At 41.2% G+C, this 25,945-nt stretch overlaps 1 protein-coding gene across 1 annotated transcript in view; it reads right to left on the minus strand.

Moving 5' to 3' along the window:
* The window catches only part of ACADM (acyl-CoA dehydrogenase medium chain), a 33,884-nt gene extending 12,620 nt beyond the window's left edge, over positions 1-21,264 (minus strand). The window contains exons 1-7 of the mRNA XM_079776858.1: positions 20,836-21,264; positions 15,917-16,004; positions 14,974-15,071; positions 13,390-13,459; positions 12,497-12,597; positions 11,806-11,886; positions 3,076-3,206 (exon numbers count right to left, since the gene is read on the minus strand). Of these exons, the coding sequence (XP_079632984.1) occupies positions 3,076-3,206; positions 11,806-11,886; positions 12,497-12,597; positions 13,390-13,459; positions 14,974-15,071; positions 15,917-16,004; positions 20,836-20,865 (599 nt within the window). The 5' untranslated portion in view covers positions 20,866-21,264. The remainder of the gene's footprint in view (positions 1-3,075; positions 3,207-11,805; positions 11,887-12,496; positions 12,598-13,389; positions 13,460-14,973; positions 15,072-15,916; positions 16,005-20,835) is intronic.
* Positions 21,265-25,945: the final 4,681 nt, after the last annotated feature.

Consider the following 25,945-nt stretch of genomic DNA (forward strand, 5'->3'; position numbering starts at 1 on the left):
TGTTAAAATGAAACACAGGAGAAAGGCAAAACATCCAAATATCCATGTAACCCATGTTATAAATCCGCTTGTATGAGAGAATTTTCTAAAAATTCCTTAAATTTATTTTCTACTTTTAAAACTAATGAACTATCACTCTCTATAGTTTTAGTTACTAACAGTGATAAATAAAAAATAGATTTTAGTTTCATATATTACCTAATTTGTCTTACTACATGAAGACAAGCTGGCTGCCCCCAGCTTGTACTTGTCCTGGCAGGTGTGGCTGAGTTGGTTGGAAATTCATCCCATAAACCAAAAGGTGGCAGGTTTGATTTCTGATTAGCGTACATACCCAGGTTATGGGTTCGATCCCCACACAGGGTATGGAGAGAGGAGATGCACATGTGGGAGGCAACTGATCAATGTTTCTCTCTCACATCAATGTTTTTTTTCCTCTCTCTCTCTCACTCTCCCTCCCTCCCTTCCTCTCTCTAAAATCAATTTAAAAAATTATAAAAAAAGAATCAACCAATGAATGCATAAATAAATGGAACAATAAATGATGTCTCTCTCAAATCAATCTATAAATTAAAATAAGGAGTTGTACTTAATGAGTTCTTAAAATTATGAATACTTCTAATTGCCTGGTTAGATTTCACTCAACTTGTTAAAATTTTAAGTTTCTCTACTTTTTAATTACTTGTTGATATTATGATGACTTACTTAAAGATAATGATATCCATACTATTAGACACCTCCCTAAAGGGATTGATAGAGATGCTTAAAGTAAAACAAATGGTTTCCTGATAAGCTCATTCTCAGGAATAATGCTTTACTTGCCAGAGCACACAGATATACTGAATCATACTTTTTTGCAAATGAGGAAAGACAGCCACTTAGTTCATCATTCCAATCACTAGAAAGTCCTTGTTCTATAAGTCTCTACTTATACACTTGCAGTGATGGGTAAATACATTATTTTCTGTAACAACTTAATACACACTTGACAGCATTGCTGTTGGAAAGCTTATCCTTGTGTTGAGCTGAATTCTACATTTTTCTAACTTTCACCCATTAATTCTCAACTGGTTTCCTGAAGCAAATGTGCAAGACTGCTCTTCTTTCTGTATGATATTGTTTAAAAATTTTCAAAAGTCTTCCAAAATAACCAAACCTAATTCCTTTACTCTTCATAAGACATGTTTTGTAGGCTCCTCCTAATGCAGGACTTATACTTGATTCTGAACTTACTAGAGGCCCGGTGCATGAAACTTGTACATTGGTGTGTGTATGTGTGTGTGTGTGTGTGTGTGTGTGTGTGTGTCCCTCAGCCCAGCCTGCACCCTCTCCAATCTGCAGCATCCCTCTCACAATCCAGAACTGCTGGCTCCCAACTGCTTGCCTGCCTGCCTGCCTGATTGCCCCTAACCGCTTCTGCCTGCCAGCCTGATCACCCCTTAACCACTCCCCTGCCAGCCTGATCAATGCCTAACTGCTCCCCTGCCCGCCCAATTGCCCCTAACTGCCCTGCTGGCCTGGTCACCCCTAACTGCCCTCCCCTGCCGGCCTGGTTGCCCCTAACTGCTCTCCCCTGCTGGTCTGTTTCCCTTCAACTGCTCTCCCGTGCAGGCCTGGTTGCCCCTAACTGCCAACCTCTGCCAGCCCGGTCATCCCCAACTGCCCTCCCTTGCAGGCCTGGTCCTTCCCAACTGCCCTCCCCTGCTGGCCTAATGGCCCACAACTGCCCTCCCTTGCAGGCCTGGTCCCTCCCAAGTGCCCTCCCCTGCAGGTCATCTTGTGGTGGCCATCTTGTGTCCACATGGGGGCAGCCAGCTTGTATGTTGGAGTGACGGTCAATTTGCATATTACTCTTTTATTAGATAGGATTCCAATGCATGTCTTAATATGCGTTGCCCAGAATCATTACTATTACCCCCTCTTGTTGATGCTATCCTTCTATTACATTAGCAAGAAACTATATTAGCTTCTTAAAGGCAGCTACATCAGAGTGCTGATTCCTACCGAACCTATAGTTACTTTAAAAAATGTTTTTATTAATTTTAGAGACAGAGAGAGAGAGAGGAAGAGAGAGGGAGAGAAACATTGATGTGAGAGGGAAACATTGACTGGCTACCTCCCACATGCACCCTGACCAGGGATCGAGCCCGCAACCTGGGCATGTGCCCTGACCTAGAATTGAACCAGTGACCTTTCAGTGCACAGGGTGACACTCAACTGAGTCACACACAGGCCAAAGCTATAGTTAGTTATTAAATTTTCTCCATAACTAATACTATCAAATATGTTTTCCTTCAACATTTTGGATTTATACAAGTGATTTTATGATCTTTGTTGAACTTCATGTCATTATTTTTGAACCTACATATTTAGACCTTTTATATTTTATTAAAAGTAAAATTCTGTCTTTTCTAAAAGATAACCTGAGTATTCAGATTTCCGTTGCTTCTTGCTCAGAATCAAAGAAATGTGCTGTTAATGGTTTTCTTTCTTCCTTAGTGTTCGAGGAACAGTTCCAAGGAGGTAATGCTCAGTGATGGGCAATCTTTTGAGCTTGGTGTGTCAAACTTCACCAAAAAACTGAGCATAACTCGGGTAGTGTGTCACTTTGAGGAAAAAACATTATTTCGCAAATGTTTCATCCTCAGGAGCAGCAAATGTTTCATCCTCGGCATGCGGCCGCCTCAGCGGCCACGTGTCATCAGAAATGGCTACGCGTGTCAGTGCTGACACGTGTGTCATAGGTTTGCCATCACTGGTGTAGGGTATGGAGAGAGGAGATAGTAAGGCAAATAGATGGAGTTCTAGCTTTCCTAATCAGACTCAACAGAGCAGATGTTTTTGTTTTATTTTATTTTTCTACTTAAACTTCTGAGAGTTAATTTGAAGAGATAGTTCAGGGCTTAAGAATAGTTTCTGAAAATCACTGAACTATTTATAATCTTTTATGGACCTTCCAAAAGTTCTTTGAATAAAACTTAATCATGGTGGTTTCATAATAAAAGGAAGAATAGAGGGAAGAATCTGAATATAAAGTAATTAAGAAGCAATATACAGAGATGTTAAACAACATACCAATTAGCTTTTCCTCCATTGGTTATCCACATCTTCTGACCGTTAATAATATACTCATCTCCTTTCTTTTCTGCTTTGGTCTTTATACCGGCTACATCAGAGCCTGCTCCAGGTTCTGTTACACAGTAGGCCTGAAATATATGGAAACAAGAGAAAAAACCTAAATGTTAATTATTAAATTATGAACATAGAATCAGGAATGTATTTTTTTAAGCCAGTATTTTAAATATTTAAAAATATGTAAAAATAAAATGTGCTTGGAGAATCAAATAAACTGCTCAAATGTAAAATTATTTAATATATAATTTAAACTTGATGTAAGCTACCAGTAAACCATACTAAAAATTAAAATGTTAGATTTCTTCAACCAAGTTAAATTAAATTCCATATGTACTCTCTCTTCAAACATGTAATAAGTAGTATCTACTATGTACAGGTTATAAACTAGATGGAAAAAAAGCAGACAGGAAAGACATCCTGTCTTCAACATTTTTACAATATAACAGGTAGGGATGAATGCTATATTGTAATAATATAACAAAGTCATACACATAGGCATGAGAAACTAGCTTAGCTTTAGCATGTCAGGAAAAGCTTCCCAGAGGTGATGCTTAAGTTCTCATGAAGGAAAAGGAATTCTTTGTGGGTAGGGAAAAGGAGAAATGTATATTTCAGGCAGAGTGAAAACATGTGCAATAATACCAAGATAAGAGGTAGGGTTACCCCGTGTGTGAAATACAAAAGTACCAGAGTTCTATAACATGTAAACTCTGTGCATAAAAGGAAATGTTAGGAAATGAGTCTGGAAAGTACCTACACAAGACTGAACTTAGGGACAAATTAGGAGGCTTTGAAATAGTATAGGCAAGGAAGAATAGTACAGGTAAGAAAAAAGCAAGACAGGGAAGAGAAGATGGAGTTGAGAACTGTGTGTAAAATTCAGACATGACAACTAAATAGGATGCTAGGGAGCTAAAGGTGTTCTGATGACTCTCAATATTTTAGTTTAGGCAACTTTCAATTAGAGATAATCTAGAGGAGAAGCAGTTCTAAAGAAAGGGAAGAAAATTTGTTTGGGATCCATTTCGTTTAAGGTATGTAAGTCTAGCCAAGAACAAATGTCTAATAGACAAGTGCATATAGAAGGGAGAAGCTCAGGGGAGAAGTCAGTGCTGAAACTAGAGTTAATAGAGTACTTAATGAATATACCAAAAGTTAACAGCAGATGGGAAACTGATTCAGTAATTTAAGTGAAGAGTAAACTTTAAATAAATCAACAGTGCTAATGCTATAAGCTATATTTATAAAGTATCTGAAGTAAGAGTGTGGAACCGCCCTACTCTGCACTCATCAGACCATCCTAGAATACTGTATTTAGCTCCAGAATATAAAGTAATAGAGTCAGTGATTAGTAAGAAGGTGATGGGACTCATGTTATATGAATAGATGAAAAAAATTTGATATAAATAGCTTAGAAAACATGATAGCTATGCTCAAATATCCAAAACACTATATAGCCAAGGGAAAGAATTTTAATTGAGAGGAGAAAACTGCAGTGGAATAATTCAAACTTTTATTGAACACCCATTATGGTGTGAGGTGGTGAGATTATAAATAGAAATGGTACAGTCCTTTCCTTCAGGACATTAGAATCTAAAAGAGCTTTCTAATGGTTAGAGAGGCTCCCAAATAGAGTTGGTTCAGGATGTTGTGATTCCCAGGCATGAAAAGACGGCCTTTGACAGGGTACTATAGAGGGGATTCAGGTGTCACATGAGTTAAGTAGATTACTCTCCTACCTGGAGATTCAAAGATGTTTTCAGCAACATAACACCACCACCAACAACAAAAGGAATGACACAAATGAAATGTCTGGAAAAGATAATGCTTTAAAGTACCAAAATTTTATTTTAACCACCCTCTGAGAATTTTTTCCTAAAATATGCTATTAGACATTTCTTTGCTTTATAATAAAGCAAAGTTTTTAGAGCTTATGAAGTGTATGGGTATGTTTCTATACAAAATGGCTGTTTCTTCAGAGATGTTATTTGACTCATTCCTAGTAATTAAAATTAATTTTATAATGCACTTTCAGCAGAAGCCTTCTTTTTTGTTTCCACTGCAACTTGTTCTCTCCTTTATCACACTATATGATGTTATATAAAGTATTATAGTCACTCATGTGTTTCTTCCTTAGCCGTATCAGAACTTCTTGAGGGTAGAATGGTACTTACTCCACTTGGTATCCCTTGTGCCTATTAAATATTTAATAAAATAATAAATATCTTTAGCATTTGTTATTCTAACTAGTTTGACTTACAACTCTAAATATTGCCATGTAAACTAGGAAATGAAGCAAATTAGTAACATTCTTTTAAGCATATTTATTTATGAATTTACTATTTTGCATAATTCTATGTACAAGTTAATATATTCTGGGTAAGGATCTAAGGGTGTACCAGATTGTTAACTTCTTGTAAGAGCCCAGTTTTATTCATTATTTTATTCCTAGTTCACCTGGTATACAGTGTTGAAATATTTGAATGAATGAGTATAGCATTATAACTTTCTTTATTAGAGATTAGAGGCCTGGTGCGTGAAATTTGTGCCCTGGGGGAAGAAGGGTCCCTCAGCCCAGCCTGGACCCTCTCGCAGTCCGGGATCACTTGCTCCTTACCGCCTGCCTGCTCGCTGTTCCTTACCACTTGGCTCCCTGTTTTTAGTGCTGCCACAAAGGAGGGAGAGGCTCCTGCCACCGCCACTGCACTCACCAGCCATGAGCCTGGCTTCTGGCTGAGTGGCACTCCCCCTGTGGGAGCGCACTGACCAGCAGGGGGCAGCTCCTGAGTTGCGTGTCTGCCCCCTGGTGGCCAGTGAGCAGCATAGCAACTGGTCGTTCCACCGGTCATTCCACTCTTGGGTCAATTTGCATATTAGAGTTTTATTTTTATTTTTTTATATATTTTTATTGATTTCAGAGAGGAAGAGGGAGAGAGAGATAGAAACATCCATGATGAGAGAGAATCATGGATCGGCTGCCTCCTACAAGTCCCCCACTGGGGATTGAGCCCACAACCTGGTCATGTGCCCTTGACTGGAATCGAACCTGGGACCTTTCAGTTCCCAGGCCGATGCTCTAGCCACTAAGCCAAACCAGCTAGGGCTAGGGTTTTATTATGTAAGATAATACTCACACCTTATATAGCTTGCAAAGCAATTTTATATTTATTCTCTATTAAAAATTTTTATTTTGCCTTACATTTTAATGGGACTTGAGGTAGCTTATATAATACATGTTTTGTTTCTTAAATCAGAGTGAAGAGAAAATAAAGGTAAAACCAGAAAGAAAAATAATACACTACAATACATGCTTTGAGGTTCAGATAATTACTAATGGTGGGCTATAAAATTGGCTCTACGTGTCTCACTTACCAAAACAAAAAAAATACTAGTTATAAGTATAACTTATAAGTTAGAAGTGTGAAATGCTTGTAAGCTCAAGTCTCACATATAGCAGGTAACTAAATACTAAATAAATGAATGAACAAATGGGTAGTGGTTAGAGAAACTACGTTTCCCCTGGTCATTAGGTATGAAAGAAATTTCTAATATACTGTTGTGAAAGAGATACTTTGTGAAGATCAAAAATAATAAAAGGGTAATATGGTAATTAGGTTGGACGTCTTCCGGACATCATTCCGGACATCCTTCTTGATGAAGCCAGGGCCGGAGGGAAGCCAGCTGGGTCCCCGGTGCCTGCGGGTGGCCCGGGGGAAGCCAGCCGGGGTCCCAGGTGCCTGCTGGTGGTTGGAGGGCTGCCAGCCCGGGTCTCGGGTGCCTGCCAGCAGCTGGAGGAGGGAAGCCTGGGTCCCGGGTGCTGGAGGGAAGCTGGTGCCGGCAGCCGGGGGAAGGAAGGCCTACTCTTGCACAAATTTTCCTGCATAGGGCCTCTAGTATTATTATAAAACCATAAGCATTTTGTTTTTCTTTACTATCTCTTGGAGATATTATACTCCCTATTTTCAGAACAGACTTTAAGCTGAAGTCACTGTATAAAATCCCATTACTATTATATGGCCAAGCCAAGACTTGAAGCCAGGTCTTGGGATTCCAAGTTCAGTGTTGTTTCTTCCTAGCTCCTTTAGAAATGCATGATTTTATGACAAGAGTTTTCTTCACCACTGTTAGATTTTTTACTGAGACTTCTAGGTTCTAATACCATGTTTGGACAAATGAATTTACTGAATGTCTTGTCCATAACAAGCTTGTCGTAATAGCCTTATACTTGTTTCTAATTGCTTAATATGCATATATTTTAGGTATATACTGTTTAAAAGATTTAACCCAATCTTTAAAAAAGATATATGGTTTCTAATGAATTACTTTAATATTTTATAAATAATATATATACATTAATATCATCAGTTTATATTTTTGGAAATGTTTTGCAATAAATAGTATTAAAATTAATTATGGTGTCCTCTTTTATCTCTGTACTTACTTTCTCAGAAAGAATATATTTGACCACATGATCAGATATGAGATTAAGTCTTATGAATATGTAAGAACAATACATCTGTACTGTAAAGTTAAATCCCAAAACATATCAATTTTTTTCTGTATCAATTTTTAAAATGACATAACTTTTAAAAGCAAAAATCTAAGGAATTTAAATATTCACCAATAGAGAATAGTGAAATAATGTATAGTATATCAATAGGCATATTATACAGCAATAAATATCATAGTATTTAAAAAGAAATAGAATATAAGAAAATATTCATGATATATAAAGGATATAACTGCATATATAATACTAGAGGCCCATTGCAGGAAGTTTCCTGCAAGAATAGGGCTTCCTGTGGCCTGAGCGAAGCAGAGAAGGGAGTGAAACCAGCCAAGGCGTGCTTCCCTCCCACCGCCACCGCCCCCCCCCGCACTTTCCCTCCCACTTGCCACCGCCCTCGCCCCCCTTTCTGCTTTCCCTCCCTCTTCCTTGTACACTGTCTTCAGTCTTTGCTCCACGCCTACATATGCAAATTACCACTATCTTTGTTGGGTTAATTTGCATACTTGCTCTGATTGGCTGGTGGGCATAGTGGAGTGATGGTTAATTTGCATGTTTCTCTTTTATTAGTGTAGATGACCTCAATTGTTAAAAATACATTACTATGTATTAAAAATTTGATAGAGAATATAGTAAAACAGTCATACCAGTTAACTTCCTGTCTGAGAGATTAAACATGTTTTTGTTCTTCATATCTTTCTAAATCTTCTATACTCTTTTTATAATTAAAACTAGAGGCCAGTGCAAGAATTCATGCATGGGTGGGGTCCCTTGGCCTGGCTGGCAATTGAGGCTTATCGGGAGGGCTGGCCAGCCGAGGGGAGGGGCTTCGGGAGGTTGGCCAGTGGGGGGAGGGGCTGTCGAAGGTTGGCCGGCCTGGCCAGTAGGGGCCGATCAGGGGGACTGGCCAGCCAGGGGTGGGGGGGGGGAAGGGACTGTGGGAGGTTGGCTGTGGAAGCACACTCACCACCAGGGAGCAGCTCCTGCATTGTGCATCTGCCCCCTGGTGGTCAGTGCGTTTCATAGTGACTGGTTGACAAGTTGTTCCAGTCCTTCGGGCATAATGGTCACTTAGGCTTTTATATATATAGTTAAAAATATTTTTTAAAAGTTTAAATAAAACACATTATATGTAGTATAATTATAAATATTTATTGGGAGTTAAACAATTAACTGAATCTCAGTGTAAGTTAACCAAAATTTAAAAATAATATAATAAAATAGTAATATATAATTAACATAATTATAAATTACTATTTTTGTTTTACCCTTGGATTCATATTTTGAGTAGATCTACTGCTATAATGCACTAGAAGGTATAAAATGTACATTAAATATTTATTAATTCAGAAGTTAGAGTATCTTAGGGACTATAGCGAAGGCATTTTTACATATACTGAAGGTATTAATATCTAACAAAACTGCCAAAAAAAATGCTTTATATACCTGAAGTGCTTTTAAAGAGTCTAATATTCTAGAAATACCTATTTATATCTAATCCTATCTAATAAAGAGGGATATGCTAATTGACCATCACTTTATCACAAAAATGGCTGCACCCAGAGCTGAGGCCAAGTTCCCATAAGGAGCCTTAACGAGCAATCAGCAGGGACCTGAGGCTACACCCTCCCCCGCCCCTGTGGGGCTTGACAGGGGACCTCAGGCTGCGCCCCCTGTCCTGGTGTCAGGCTGGGGGACCTCAGGCTGCTCCCCCTGTCCAGTGCCAGGCCGGGGGACCTCAGGCCACGCCCCCCACCAGGTGGGGCTTGACAGGGGACTTCAGGCTGCTTCCCCCACCTGGCAGGGCTTGACGGGAACCTCAAGGTGCGCTTCCCGTCCTGGTGCTGGGCTAGGGGACTTCAGACTGCTCCCCCTGCCCCAGCGCCAGGCCGGGGGACCTCAGGCCATGCCCCCCACCAGGTGGGGCTTGACAGGGGACTTTAGGCCATGCCCCCCACCCAGCAGGGCTTGACAGGGGACCACAGGCCATGCCCCCCACCCGGCAGGGCTTGACAGGGGATCTCAGGCCATGTTCCCCATCTGGCGGGGCTTGACGGGGGACCTCAAGGCACGCCCCCCGCCCTGGTCTGGGGGACCTCAGGCCACGCCCCCCATCCTGGCGCCGAGCCAGGGGACCTGAGGCTACGTCCCCTGCTCGGCGGGGCTTGACAAGGGTGGGACTGGCCGGGTCTGGATCTAGCCCATGGGGGGTCTGGGTCTGGGTCTCACGCGATTTTGAGGCGCATGTGGGTGGGTGGGGACTTGACTCTGGGTCCCATGGTGCACCCCAGACTCTGACAGGAGGAAGGTTTTCATATACATTTTACTAATTTTCTTTCATCTCTGACACTTCTATTATAGAGAAAGGGCAAACAGCAATATTAAATTATTTCCTCTAATTAATCCCCTTTAAATGTGCACAATTTCGTGCACCGGGCCACTAGTAAGATAATAAATATTCTTATCAGTGCAATAAGACAGATTCTCCTAAGTATCTATATTCTATAACTTTTAGCCATTTTCTAATATTCTATATGCTACAGAATAAGACTCTAGATATTTCACACAATTCTTAGATAATACTAAGAATTAGCCTTTTAATAAACTCTCATTTGTTGAAAAAAATTAGCAATTAACTAGGGAAAATGCATAATGTCTATAGTAAGCAGTTTGCCCAAAATACAGGTGCCTTAATAAAAAACATTTATTTTCAAATATTACCTTCTACTCTTTCAGATTAATTCTCACAATTAGCTCAAGTCTAGCAACAATCTTACCTAATAAGAGAAACATGCAAATTAACCATCACTCCGCCACAGCCAATCAGAGTATGCAAATTAACCCAACAAAGATGGAGGTTAATTTGCATATGCAGGCGCAGAGCAGAGTGAAGCCTGCTATGAGGGGAACGGGGGAGGCGGAGGGGGCTGGCTACTGGAGTGGTGCTCCAGACAGAAGTGAGGGTGTGCCGGCTGCCAGGCCCCAGGTGGCCGGGGAGCAGGGATGTGCCGGCTCCCGGGAGGCAGGGGAGCATGGACTTGCCGGCTCCCGGAGGGAGCGGGGACTTGCTGGCTCCCGGGCGGCTGGGAGTGAAGCCAGGGGCCTATTCTTGCATGAATATCGTGCAATGGGCCTCTAGTTTATTATATTTCAGTATCACATCACAACCTAGATTAAATTTGACTAATAAAAAAAATAGAAGTAAAAATCCTTAAGTTAGAACACTTTCAGAATAGAACTTTAGTATGTGTGTGTATAGATGTATAAAAATAGCTTTATAAAAATATCCAATTTAAACATTTGTTGAGTAGCTCTCAGGGAATGATATTTAATAAAAGCCTAATATGCTAAGTGTCTGGTTGTCTGGTCATCCATTCAACCAATCAAAGCGTGATATGCTAATGATATGCTAAGGCTGCTCAACCGCTTGCTATGACGTGCACTGACTACCAGGGGGCAGACACTCCGACTGATAGGTTAGCTTGCTGCCGGGGTCCGGCTAATCGGGCCTGAGAGAGATGGGCCGGACACGTCCTGGAGCCCTCCTGTGTTCCTCCCTGGCCCCGATCATGCACCAGTGGGGTCCCTCGGCCTGGCCTGCTCCCTCTTGCAATTAGGGACCCCTCGGGGGATGTCAGAGAACCTGTTTCAGCCAGATCCTGCAGGCCAGGCTGAGGGACCCCACTGGTGCACGAATTCATGCACTGGGCCTCTAGCTAATCTATAAATATTCTTCCCAAGTTACTCATTCAACAAATAATTTTATCTTTTCATTCACATTAATTTCTTATTAGTTCAAAAGACAGTTCAAACACTACTGTCATACATTCAATCTGAACTTGTGACATAGCTACTCAGTTCATGAACTGCAGAGTGCTCAACTGAGCAGATATTTCTCTAGTGGAAATAAGCTAGGGGATTATTATGACACTTTTCTGACACTCAAGGTATTATCATAAGTAGGTATCTTCCACCTGGAAATAACCAAGAGTAATTATTATGACACTTCCTTGGCATCCCAGAAATATCATCGTACCTAAATATGTTGGTAATTTCTGTCTTAATGTGCTCTAGCCCAAAGTATACATATAGATTGAAAAGGAGAAACAGCACCCCGTTCCCTTCTTTAAAAGTGACATTCAGCAGCAGCTGCACATACTCACACACATTAATGGCTCTTCAGTCATCCTCCCCAAATACTTCTTTTTTTGTTGATCATTTCCAGCAATAATAACAGGCATTTGCTATCAAAGAAAAGGGATATTAAAGAAATAATATATTTTTATTGGGTATGTAAATGCAGAAATACTACAAATTAAAATAAAGAACTATTTCCCCCCAATGGGTAAGTATAAAGAACTGGCCTTTATTCTGCCTCTAAGTTGGAAAGTGAAAATGAGAAAATAATTCTGTTAATCTAAGTATTTTCATAAAATTGTTATATAGGGCTTGATATATAGTAAAGAATTAAGCTTAGGATAAATAATGTCGTATATATAATCAGGCCTCCTAAAAATTGCTCACTAAATTGCTCACTGGAGGGGCAGCATTGCGAGCAGTGGCAGCAAGCCATCAAGATCCTTCTCCTGAATGCTGGATTTTGGCCTTGCCCTTACCTAAGATTTGCCACTGAGCAGCAGCCAAAGTGTATAGTTTCCCCACAGGGATAGTAAGGACTCCAAGTACTGGAGACAAGGTCAGAATGATAAGTTTTTGGAATCAGAAATACAGGCTTCACTGCAGAATGTTGTGTACCTCTGAAAAGAAAACTGCTCTCTACCAACTCACCTAACCTAGTAGTACTGCTTCATTAACAACAGCTCAGTTACACAATTAATTTTCTAAGTAACTTACCCCCAAAGAATTTGCCTCAATAGCAGTCTGAACTCCTGTACATCCATAAGCCAATTCTTCAGTAATTAAACAGGAATCAAAAGTTCCAAGTCCAAGACCTCCTACAGTATCAAAATATTTTAAAAGCCCATTATAATATGTAGTACTTCTCATCTAAAATAAAGGTGAATTATTTTAATTACTTCCAATATGACCTAATCAGAAATAATTAAAATAGTTCATCTAATAGTTTTAAAAGCATATTTGCAAATATCTATAATAATAAAAGTGTAATATGCTAATTAGATTGGACAGCTGAACGACCTTCCAGACAAAGCCTGGGCTGCGAGGGCCTAGCCCCTTGCACGAATTTCATGTATCGGGCCTCTAGTAATATCTATAATCCAAGAAACTAAGAATGTGCTAAGGCTAGCACAGTAACAAATTATAGTTCTCTAAAGTAAGTTTTAAAAATTGCAAAAAAAATTCTCTTACTATTTGTAATCTAGACTTGTCTTCATGTTTCAACTTCTATAAAAGCTTGATTCTACTCTGCTGAAACTTTGATCCTTTAAATCTGAGGAAAGGAATGAAAACCTCACAGAAAAAAACAAAAACTCTTAATAAAATGTAAAATCAAAGGTAGAATTAAAATGCAACAAACTGACCAATTCTGGAGGAAAAATTTACCAATGTTTAGGATCAAGTTTAGGTTGGAACCTATTATAAAGAAGGAATAATGCCTCTCAAGTGTTGAGTACAAGGCTTCTAGAAGCAAGCAGTACTGAAGTCTGATCAGGGAGACAAAGTCAATATTTAATGGTAATAAGTATTTAAACGAATGACTGAGTAGAGTTTCACAATTTTTCTTGCTTATATGCATTCTAGAATTTAAAAATGTGAAGAAAGCTTACCACAACTTTCTGGAATGTGTGTATTCATTAAACCAAGTTCCCAGGCTCTTTTAATGAGGGGAACAGGATACTAAAAGAAAAGGAAAAAGATGAAAGAAAATACCTATGTACATTTAAGAATCTAGATCATTTGTTTATATAGTCTTGTAAAAAATATAAAATATTTTTATCTCCTTAAAATGCATAGAGGCTTCTGGTCAACATGGCAAAGCAGGTAAATGTGGTATTTGCATCCTCTTACAATCACATCAAAATTACAGCTAAACTACAGAAAAACATAATTCAGAACTACCTGAAATTTAGCAGAATGGAGCCCTACAACTAGGGATTTAAAGAAGCCACATCAAGATTGGTAGGAGAGGCAGAGACAGAAAATGGGCTGGTTTCACACCCACGAGTGGCAGATAAAATATTGGAAGGGGTATCTCAGCTATGAAGGTGCCTCCAGAGGAGTGAGGGGGTCCCAGCTCCACACCAGGCTACCCAGCCCAGGGTTCCAGTGCCAGGAAGAGAAGTCCCCATAACTTCTGCCTGTAAAAACCAGCAGGGATTGTGCTGAGGGAGATGGAGGGTTGCTGGAGTCCCAGATAGTATCTTTTAAAGGGCCAGCACACAGACTTACTAGGACTCACTCACTCTGAGCTCCAGCACTTGGGTAGCATCTCAAAAGGCACCAGGGCCACACAGGGAGGAAATGAATTGTCGTACACCAGGGCAAAAGCTGAAGGGGCAGCTTTCTCCCAGACAGAAGAGCTGACGGAGTCCATTGTTCCGTTTTTGAGCCCTTTCCCAACAGCGCTGAGATGGGGGTGCCGTATCTGAGTCTCCATTAACCTGGCTATCACAGTTCATCCCACACTGGTGATACCCCGAGACTTCAGTGTACCCTACTTTCTGGCCCATCCAAGCTGTTTCCAGTGGCTTTTCCATACAAGTGGCCAGTTTCAGTTTATGATTCAAACTTTTCAAACAAACTGCATCTGCCCTCTGCAAGCCCTATTCCTTTGGGCATTAGTGGCAGCTGGCCTTGGATCAGGACTGGTTCGCAGCTTGGCCTCACCTGGGCCCCTCCAAGCCCAGCACGAGTAGCAGCCACCTGCAGATCACTCTATAGCTCATGCTGGGTGGACATGGGGTGGGGGTGGAGGTGGCTGGCCTTAGCCTACACTTCCTGGGAAGACCAGAGCCAGCATATCTTGTGGACAGCTTCAGGCCACATCAAAGCACCAACCAACTACCTCCATAAGTGACACACTCAAGGGGTGGCCTCAGTGGGCACCAGAGCCCCGCTGAAATAAGTCCTGCTCTGTGGGATGGGGTCCTACACAGCTGATCCTCCATAGGGGTCACAACCAGTCCTTGCAGCCAATCAGCCTAGGGGTAAATCCTTCCACTGACATGCCAATAGCAACCAAGGCTCAGCTACAACAGAGGGTGGAGGGCCACCTGCAGTGCCCAGATCAGGTGAACAGGGAGGCTGTGACACTGGACCCTACAGGATACCTACTACATTGGGCCACTCTGCCACGCCTGGGAGATGCAGAGTTCTACCTAACACATAGAAACAAACACAGAGATACCTACCTCGCCAGTTCTATCATATTCTGCAGCAACTGGGATTATTTCCTCCCTGGCAAATTTACGAGCAGTAGCTTGAAATTCTTTCTGCTGTTCAGTGAACTCTAAGGGAGTTATTTAGAAAACATTAAAATAGAATGACTTGAGGTAAAAAAGCCCTATGGAATCAGTACGTTGAAATTTATTCATATAATAAAGATTTTTAACCCTTGATTAAGCAGAAAGTCAAAAGATTACAAGTAAACTTTCTAACTAATCAAGATTTCACTGTGCAATATAAAGAAATCTATGCCAAAGGAGATAGGTAACATTTCTAGCTTTTACAAATATTTCCTGAGATCAAGTGAACTGAGAAAATGGGTCTTTTAAGGAAAGGAAATAATTTGAAATAAGCAGTACTTTAGGAGGCAAAGGATGCCTAAGATAGGGGTTTTTATTTCAAACGTTTTGCCCGTGATCTTCATTTTATTTATTTATTTATTAAACATTTCAAAAATTGATTTTATAGAGGGAGAGAAACATCCACACGTGAGACATTGATAGATTGCCTCTTGCATCTCTCCCTTTCCCCCCCCACCCCCCCAACAGGTGATCAAATCTACAACCTGGACATGTGCCTTGACCCGGAATTGAACCTGACACCCTTTGGTGCAGGGGACGACACTCTAACCGTTTTTTATTTTGTGCTACATCCTTAGAAAGAAGAGCAGGAAAATATGTAAGCTGCTAACAGATCTATGGGTAGGGTAATTATGCTAAAGAAAAAACGAGGTCAGCAAGAATGGGTGTGACTGTGGACAATCAGTGGATAGTGATTGATTCTGTTCATTGACAGATATTACTAAGATTTTTTTCATAAACATATTTCAGACAAATACATATATATAGAGAGCTGCATATACATAATAATTTCAGTTCAAAGTCAAAAGACAGAACAAAACATATATACCAAAACTAAATCCAAATCCTTGTTCTTGTTTTAGAGCAGCTTTTGTATGTTGTGATCTCCAGTCAAAGCGAGAAAGACTTCTCAGGGCCTGTAAAGAACAATTTTATTAAAATAAATTTGTTAAATTAAACATTAATCAAATAAGAGAGTACTGACAATTACGAGTAAAACAACTTGTTTGATCCCTCTCAAGAGCAGAGTGCCTTTAACTATACACTGAGTGGCGAGATTATTATGATCTCTGAACACATAATAATCTGGCCACTCAGTGTATATCTTATATAATAATCCTATCTAATAAAAGAGTAATATGCAAATTGACCATCACTCCAACACAAAGATGGCTGCCCCCATGTGGTCAAAGATAACTGCCCCCATGTGGACACAAGATGGCTGACCCAAGATGACCAGCAGGGGAGGGCAGTTGGGAGGGATCAGGCCTGCAGGGGAGGGCAGTTGTGGGCGATCAGGCCAGCAGGGGAGGGCAGTTGGGAGGGACCAGGCCTGCAAAAGAGGGCAGTTGGGGGCGATCAAGCCTGCAGGGGAGGGCAGTTAGGGGTGACGAGGCTGGCAGAGGAGGGAAGTTGGGGGCGACAGGGCCTGCAGGGAAGGGCAGTTGGGGGGGACCCAGGCCTGCAGGGGAGAGCAGTTGGGGGGGACCATGCCTGCAGGGGAGGGCAGTTAGGGGTGACCAGGCCTGCAGGAGAGGGCAGTTAGGAGTGACCAGGCCTGCAGGGGAGGGCAGTTAGGGGCAAACAGGTTGGCAGGGGAGCAGTTAGACATCAATCAGGCTGGCAGGGGAGTGGTTAGGGGGTGATCAGGCTGGCAGGCAGAAGCAGTTAGGGGCAATCAGGAAGGCAAGCAGGCGAGCAGTTGGGAGTCACCAGTCCTGGATTGTGAGAGGGATGTCCGGCTGCCAGTTTAGGCCCGATCCTACCGGGCCTAAATGGGCAGTTGGACATCCCTTGAAGGGTCCCAGATTGGAGAGGGTGCAGGATGGGTTGAGGGACACACTCCCCGTGAACAAATTTCGTGCACCGGGCCTCTAGTCCTATATAATAAAAGGCTAATATGCAAATTGTCCCCTCGACCAGGAGTTCGACCAGCAGGTAGGCTGGCCAACTGCCTATGTCCCCTCCCCTGTCCAGGCTGGCTGGACTCCACCCATGCACGAATTCATGCACCAGGCCTCTAATATGTATATATATATATATACATACACACACACACACACACACACACACACACACACACTGAGTGGCCAGATTATTATGCGTTCAGAGATCATAATAATCAGTGTAATTTGATTTCTATCCTATATAATAAAAGGCTAATATGCAAATTGACCAAACTGGGGAACAACTGGTCGCTATGACACGCACTGACCACCAGGGGGCAGACGCTCAACAGAGGAGCTGCCCCCTGGTGGTCAGTGCGCTCCCACAGGGGGAGTGCTGTTTAGCTTGCGAGCGCAGCTGTGGTGTCAGGAGCCTTTCCTGCCTCTGCGGCAGAGCTAAGGATGGCTGACTGATGGCTTAGGCCTACTCCCCAGGGGTAAGCGGGCCTAAGCCATCAGTTGGATATCCCCTGAGGGCTCCTGCACTGCGAGAGGGCACAGGCCGGGCTGAGGGACCCCTCCCCACCCCCGCTCCCAGTGCATGAATTTCGTGCACTGGGCCTCTAGTATTAAATAAGCCAATTACCAGATATTTGAACACCTATTAAAAAGGAAGTTTTTTTAAAGCAATGAAAATAAAACTGTTCAGTAGTATTTACATTACTAAAGTGGGAGTATTTCCAAGGCAAATAATAGTCAGGAGTAGCAGCTAACTTAGAACCACTATTCTGGAAATCTCCCCTACAAGCTCTAGGACACTTGTGATTGAGGAGTAGAGGTGATGGCAACAATAGGATGGCATTGTACTGTGTGCAAAAGTTGCCAAGTACATCAACTTACTTAACCCCCACCAACGCTCTAATCACTGAGCAACCATCCAGGGCCAGTCCATCAACTTTGACACTATGTCTCTGTGAGCCTGCCACAAATGCCTCTGGGAATCTTCCACTTGAAAGATATTTTCTAAGAAATCTCACAAACCAAAATAGCCTAAAATCATGTTCTTTATTTTCTGCTGTTGGCTATAAGTAGTCTTAGAATGTTCTAAGGCAGGGGTCAGCACATTATGGTAGCCACCAATTTTGTAAATTACATCTTATTGGAACACAGCCACACCATATTGCCAATTGCTGCTTCCACACCAAAGTTGTGTAATTGCCACAGGGACTGTATGATCCACAAAGCCAAAACTTACTACCTGTCCCTTTACTTTGTTTAAGTTTGCCAGTTCTGTTCTAAACTATTAGTATACTATTTGTCTTAATATACAGGGTGAGGCAAAGGTAGGTTTACAGTTGTCCATATGGAAAATAATTCAATAAGTTATTCTAATAATATTCTTATATTATTATATAAGAATAAACTGTTTCGAGTACTCACAACTATAAACCTAATTTTGTCCCACCCTCTCTCTATATATTTCTTCAAAGAGATATACTAAAGATATAATCACATATATACTTACTGTTCCATTTTAAACTCATGACAGTTTGTTAAAAACGTAATCGCTTGCATTTGTTAAAATTATCAAATTGAAAACCATATAACTCCTGAGTAGATGTTTGAGGATGGCCAAAATTGCACAATTTATATTTCAAAGAATTTTGATGGAACTATCCGTAGGTAATTCCAGCAAGTTAGGCAAAGAAAAAGAGAGAGAGAGAGAAAAACTGAATAATGGTACTAAAAGATCAAGAACTGAACCTGCGTTTTTCAAAATCTATAAAAAGAAACTGTCCACTTTAACTTATAAAGAGAATCACCTACATTTAAAGTGACAATACAGATAGTCAAATATCTTAATTTAGACAGCCCTTTCAAAATTACATACTTTATACCACACAACATACTTCATATTATAATTTTGAAAAATTACATAGAGTATGAAAATTCACATTTCTCTGTGATTTTGCTTAATTTTATTTTGGAAGTAAAACATGGTTTCTCTGGTCCTCATTATCCAGTTGTAACAGACCAAACCTATTCTCGTTTATAATCACATTCCACATATTAATTCACTGATTCTCCAGGTCAAACCTAAGAATAAGGCACTATATTTATTCCTATTTTGCACTTGAAGAGATTGAGGCTCAGAAAGGTCAAGTAAAATTGGCCAAAGTCACTCTGCTATTAGTTGGTGGAACCAAGATTCTAACTCTAACATTTACTAAGAGTCCATGTCATTGACCACCTTGCTATACCACTGTTCAGTTTCAAGTCTCCTAATTGGTTATTAGATTCTATAAAGAAGAATAACATCCCACAAAAATCAACCCCCAAAACGTGAGTCTTCTAAATGTGTGTTCAGATACCACTATACAGAAATTAGACCTCACAAAAAAATGTAAAGTGGTCTTCTGAGAAACTTTAAATAAGGTATATTAGATTGAAAATAATTTACAAAAAATATAATTTTTTTGAAAAACTTTTACATAAAACAAAGTACAAAGGTAGATGCAGCCAAGGAACAATGCCCATCCACCTGTTAATTATATAATTTAATGTTAATCATTTAGTGAGGTGGCTTACTAGATATCAGATATAGGAATAGGATATTATTTGGACTTAGAATTGCTAAACTCAAGTTGAGTTTGAATTGACATTCCACAACATTTTTGAGACCTGGGATTGGTTACAAACTTCTTTTCAAACATGGAAAATGGAGTTTGAAAAGGAATTATCATTTGTTGAGATGATTAAAATAGAATGATGTCTTGGAAGCATAGTGCCATATGGCTTTATTACATTGGGTTCTCTGCCCAGAGCAATAGAAATCCAAATCTCTAAGATATAAGAGCCTTAGCATTACAGGAATGTCAAAAAAGAGATACAGGGGCTGAAGTTTTCTGGATGGGTTTTTTCCTATATTCTTCCTTAGAGACTGTTTTGTTTTTTTCTGGTGTCAGAGCTAAAAATCATTTTAAAAAATCCCCCAATTTCTGCCTTCAGAAGCAATTAACTTATATAGCAATGACAAATGTGGAGTAACAATCCTTTAGAATTATTCTAAATTCTAACACTGCTACTTTCTTTGGTCAGGAACATAACTTTCTTAACTCGGATATAAGTGACGTTTTAATGGCAGTCTTCTGTGAATATATCAATAATATTTAAGATAGCAAAATGCATCTAGTGACAGTTTAGAATATACAAACTTCTAGAAGAATTCTGCAGTAGGTTCTTTTTATTTTTTTTTAAACGTATGTAACATGGAAACGTCTTCCTCCTTATGGCAAAACCCCAAGCGCATTAAACATATTAAGTATCCATTTCCCGTTCCCCGTGACTTTGCAGGCCTTCAAGATAAGGCTATCTGAATTCTGCATTGTCTAGTTTACATCCATTGCAGAATAAGATTTCCTTCGTGGGCTGGGATAGGGAGCTGCAAGATGACGTTTTCTGGAAGAGAGAGGATGCCAGTTCGGCAAAAACAGGCCCGCCCAATTCAGACAGGTTCTCTTCGGGAAAGGGTGGGGAGCCCGGGGAAAATAGGTGAAGGGTTCCGGAGCAGAGGAATAAACAGGATATTCTGAAAAGTGGACTCCACTGTATGCGGGGCAGCTGCCAGAGGATATGGAAAGTCAAAACCGGGGATGTATTCACTCCAAAAGAGCAGGGGTGAGCCTGAAGGCAGGGCCGGGGTCCGGATCCCGGCCCGGGACAGACTCCTTCCCCACCACCTTCCTACTCACCTCCCTGCTCGCCCCCTCCCCTATTTCCCGCCCGTGCCCACACCCCAATCACCCCAATCAATCACCCCAATCAATCACCCCAGCCTCCCCGGCCCGGCTCTCCCTCTCACCCCGCAGCTGCGCCTAAACACCGCTGCCATGACGACTCGCGGAACGGCTGCTCGGTCCTCCTCCCCGCGCGTGGAGCCGAGACTAAATCAGGCTCTGGGGGCGCCCGAGCCGGGGACGCGGACGCCCCGCCCTCCCGCCACAGACGGAGGCGGGGCCGGGGGGGGGGGGGCGGCGTAGCCAAAGAAGGCAGCGCGGAGGGCAAAGGATGGGAGGGACTGCGCGGGCGGCTCCGCGGAGGCACGCTCTCTGGGTGACCTCGCGGCGCCGTCCTCGCGGCCGCGGCAGGGGGTCTGAGGCCCCGCTGGGAGCTGACGCGGCCCAAGGGCTGCCAACCGGTCCTCTGAGTTCAGACGGCGCGCCCTCCTCGGGGCAACCGAGGCTGATGGCGGCGTGTAGAGGGAGCCCGGAAGGCGGCTTGGCCGGGGGACGCCGGCTGGGAGGGGGGAGGGAGGGGGGAACGGCGAGCACGCGACGTGGAAAGGGCGCGGGGGGGCGGGGACGGGGGGGGGGAATAGGGGGCTGGGCGCGGGGCAGGCCGGGAATGTGGGTGAAAGGTCACGGTCGTCGTCGGAGGCCTCGGGCAAAGATCACCCTGGGCTTCACCCTTGATTTCTCTGGGGAAAGCTGTCAAACCCAACTCGCTTCTGCTTTAAGGATTCAAGATACGTTTTACTCTGAAATGCTGGACCTCAAGCGAGAGGAGGTTGTGTGCGCTTCAGCATTCATGTAAACGAGCAGGGGCGTTGAGTCACGTAGGTACAGCCGACCTTTGGGGATGTTACCCAGGCTATTTATTCCTGCCCGCGTGCCCAGATGCCGAGAGTGTCCTTGGAGGGAAGGTTGCAACACGAGCCTGTCCAAATCCAGTTGGCTCCGCGAGTGACTGTTGCAAGTGAGTGTCCGCCAGAAGACTGCTGCTTCCAGTCACCCCGTCTTCCAATTAGACCCCGAGTTCTGAGAGGAGGGCTGGGATGTTACAAAGCTCGGGGATTTGTAGCGTTGTCCAGGTTTGGATAGCTCTGTGCAAGCCGGTAAAAGTCCAGATGAAAGCCAGGAGCGTAAATGTTTCCCAGAATCCCTAGGACTTTCCGTTTTTCTTGCTGCCATCCTCGTATAGGCCCTCAACCAGTCACGCCTATGTCTTGTTATTAATTGAACAATATTTTCGCCTGCCAAAGGCTTGCCATAATCTCATTCTAATTGAGCCGTTTAATTTTTATGTCTGGTTATTGTACTCCCCACACAAGAATCTTATAGTTTGTCTTCTGGGAACTTACATTTATTCAGACTAGGTACAATGCAGAATCTTAAGTGCTAAGTTCATAGTAAAAGTAACCGGGGAATTCGGAAAAGAGAACTCAGTTTGTCCTGCAATCAGCAAGAAAGCCTTCAAGGGGTAGATAAAACACAAAATGGACTGTTAAAGATTGGTAAGGTTTGGCTATGCATGTGTTTCCCCCCCCCCCCCCCCGCCCCAAATTTCTTATTCTGAACATTTTAAACAGAAAAGATGAACAAAAAAAGTACAGAATCACCCATATGCCCATCACTTGGATTTAAAAATTATTTGTCATGTTTGTTTTACTTATATGTGTGTGTCTGATTGTTTTTGTAAGAACCATAAGTTTTAGATATTAAGACACTTCATCTCTAAATACTTTCACTATACATCTCCTGTGAGGATACTGTCCTACATAACCACAAAATATCACATCTAAAAAAATTAAGTCATTTTCTAATATAAAGTCAATATTTATATTTCCTCAGTTGTCTCCAAAGTGCCTTTTGTATGTATAGCAGGGTCCTTGAAAAACGTTGTTTTGTTATAAATGTTTTTTTTCTGAGATAAACTATGTTTTATTGAATTATATTAAAAATATTTAATGTAATTTAATTGAACTTGAGCCAAAATGAGTTGTCCTTTTTTTTTTTTTTGCCTTAAGTACTACTATTTATTTTTATTGTTAACACTATTATAGATGTCCCCCACCTTTGTCCACATCCATCTAGCAATCCCCTTCCCTGGCCTTCACCACACTGTTGTGTGTGTCCATGACCTAACCATATATGGTCTTTGGCTATCTCTTCACCTTCTTTTATCCAGTCTCCCCCACAAGCTCTCCACTGACATTTGTCAGTCTGTTTCATGTATCCATGCCTCCGGTTCTATTTTGCTTATCAGTTTATTTTGTCCACTAGATTCCACATATTATTGAGAGTATATGGTATTTTTCTTTCTCTGACTGGCTTATTTCACTTAGCATAATAAATCTCCAGGTCCATCCATGCTGCTGCAAAGGGTAAGAGTTCCTTCTTAATTACAGGTGCATAGTATTCCATTGTATTAGTGTCCCCGTTTTTTTCTGTAATGATGATGATGAGATGTCGTAGGAACTTAACTGTTGTTTACATCAATTAGCCTATGATAAAATTGGTTTTGTTATACTTCATTTCAACTAAAGTTGCAGAACCTATCTATGATGTTAAGTAACGATTTAATTTACAGTAGTTTGTTTTTGAACCAGGATCCTATCAATGATTACCTATTGCAGTTGGGTTTTAACTGTCTTTGGCCTCTTTTAACCTAAAACTTTTAATCTTTATTCTCCCCCTGCCCCCCAAAAGAGAAAATAACTTCGATTATTTTTTTAAAGAAACCAAGCCAGTTGTCCTGAAGAATGCCTTAATTCCAATTTTTTAAATTGTATTTATTTCTGCTTCTAGACCTTGAATCTTCTGTAAACTGCAAGTTACTAGATGCTTGAGTAGTTGAGATTAAACAAGGATACTTCTTAGATTATACTGTGCAATTTATATTGTCTCACATTAGGAGGTGTTTAATGTCAGGAGGGACCCATTACTAGTGATGATAAATTTGATTATTGGATTCAAGTGCTGACAGGCAGATTTTTCTATGGTTAAAGGGTATTTTTTTACCTTGGCAATTAAGAAGTAATTTATGGGTTATATTTGACATAATGCCAAACAACCTCTCCTACATTTTGCGCAGTAGTAGACATGGAATCAGCTCTCTATATATACCTTTTTAATTGGAGACTGTTCCACAAAACATACTCAATTTTTAGGTGAAATAAATTAAATATCTCCCCAATGTTCCTTTGTCTCTTGCCCCCTTCTAACTCATGGGAAGGTGGCATAAAAACAGACCATTCTTTTAATTAGTGGTTCTTAACCTGGGGCTATTGAATAAACTTAAGGTAGACCTAAGAATCGTTTGGAGTTAAAGGGAAAAAAAAATTATACCTATGCATTCATTCCTGAGGAGAAGATCCTAGCTGGTGGGCAAGGAAGTGTTTATGAGTTCAGATGCCAATAGTTTGGAAGATGTGATGGAGGGAGTAGTTGGAGGTGTTCTTCTGATTGCTTCTGTTTCTCAGTGGAATAGGAAGTTAGGTTATTAGCTAAGAGTGAGGAAATGTTGAAAATTTGAGGAAAGAGTGAAAAATTGTGTAAGCATTTCTTCTTTACTCAAACTTTCTAGGAATGAAGATGTAGGGATGAGTGACAGTGTAGAGGTGGTCGGTTCAATGCATCGACGTGCCTAGTGAGTTTGAAAATTAATGGAACTGGAATATTGGAGATAATTATCTGAAAATATAGAGGCTGGCAGTCCAGTGGAGGAGTGTACTTATAGTAAAGACAAGGTCTAAGGTACCATGGCAGTAAGAAGTTGAAGCAGAACAGAGAACAAGGTTATTGTAGGAAAGGGAACCAAAGAATTGAGAAGCCAGCATAATGGAAGAATTATCTCTGTGGATATTGAAAATGTAAAAAATTATAACTTGTTTGAGAGAAAGTGACTTTGAGCCAAGTGAAAAAACTCTTGGTAGCATATACATTTTTCTCTCAGTTAAATAAGAAAAATGATGATAGAATTGTAATTATAAGCTAATATGTTTGGTGCAAAACAATATTTACCTTTCTGGTACCTGATTTTTTTCTTTCATTCTTTTTCAAATAGTACTCTTGTTATGTTTTCTCTAGCAATACTAATAGAACCAGATATACTATATTGTTATCATAAAAGATGATTTTGTGGAAAAGAAATTTATGATTATACCTCTGCCAAGCCTCTAAGAGTTGATTAAGGCTTTGTCAACCTTGGCAATGAAAAAGCAGTTTCTCTTTAAGTGACTCCTCCGTTTTTGGAGCAAAGGACATAATTAAATATGACTGATCCCACTTTAAGAACTAGGTATAGCTACTTATCTTAGATTCCAGGACCAAATCCTTGTGGTGATGTTTTTCTCTTAAAGACCTCTTTTTTTTTTAATGCATGAAGGATTAATCTATATATTCATTTTTAAGTGAGCCTCACAAAATGTAGTCACATTGGAACCACGAATTGTTGTGGTGTTTTGTTTTGTTTTTTAATTGCAGAATCAGAAATTTCAAATGGTCATTTTTCCCAAATAAGATGAGAGTGTAAAATCATACTCTAGTTTGGACCACAATAGGTAAAGGAGCTAAGATTCATCAAAGGACGAAACCAGTCTTTACTGCCTAGTATACATTCCTCAAGCCAGAAAATAGAGGGAAACAAGTTAGGGACAAGGGTGGGATTTCCTGGGTCCTGGAAACCAATATAAGGGTGAAGAGAATGCTTGTAAGATTGGATCAGATGCAGAGTGCTTCGTAAATGTTACCTTCATGGGGAAAGGTCCTTTAAGAACCAAGAAGTAGAGCACAGTCCAGAGATAGAGGAAGAGGACTATTCTGGGAAGATTCTAAAAGAAATAGGAAATACCTTAACCCAAGCAGCAATAATAATAGAATTCTCATTTCATCCAGAAGCCTTTGCAGCACGGTCATATAAGATGATGACCAACAAGAGGCCCACGGGCTATGTGTAGGTACCTAGTTCATGACTTAATTTCAGCATGAAATTAGTTTACTGGAAGATGTCAAAAGCACTGGCTACACTCCTCACACCCCCTTCTGTGGGAATCTCCCCTGCCTAGAGTTTGTGCTCCCAATGTGTGAACCTTCCTGCCTTTTGCCTACAGCTTTATGGGATGGGCTGAATGACCTAAGGGAAGTCAGTTCATGAGCTGATCAGCACTTTTTACCAATGTCATGGCATAAAAA

Source organism: Cnephaeus nilssonii (assembly GCF_951640355.1).
Source record: "Cnephaeus nilssonii genome assembly, chromosome: 7".
Lineage (NCBI taxonomy): Eukaryota > Metazoa > Chordata > Mammalia > Chiroptera > Vespertilionidae > Cnephaeus > Cnephaeus nilssonii.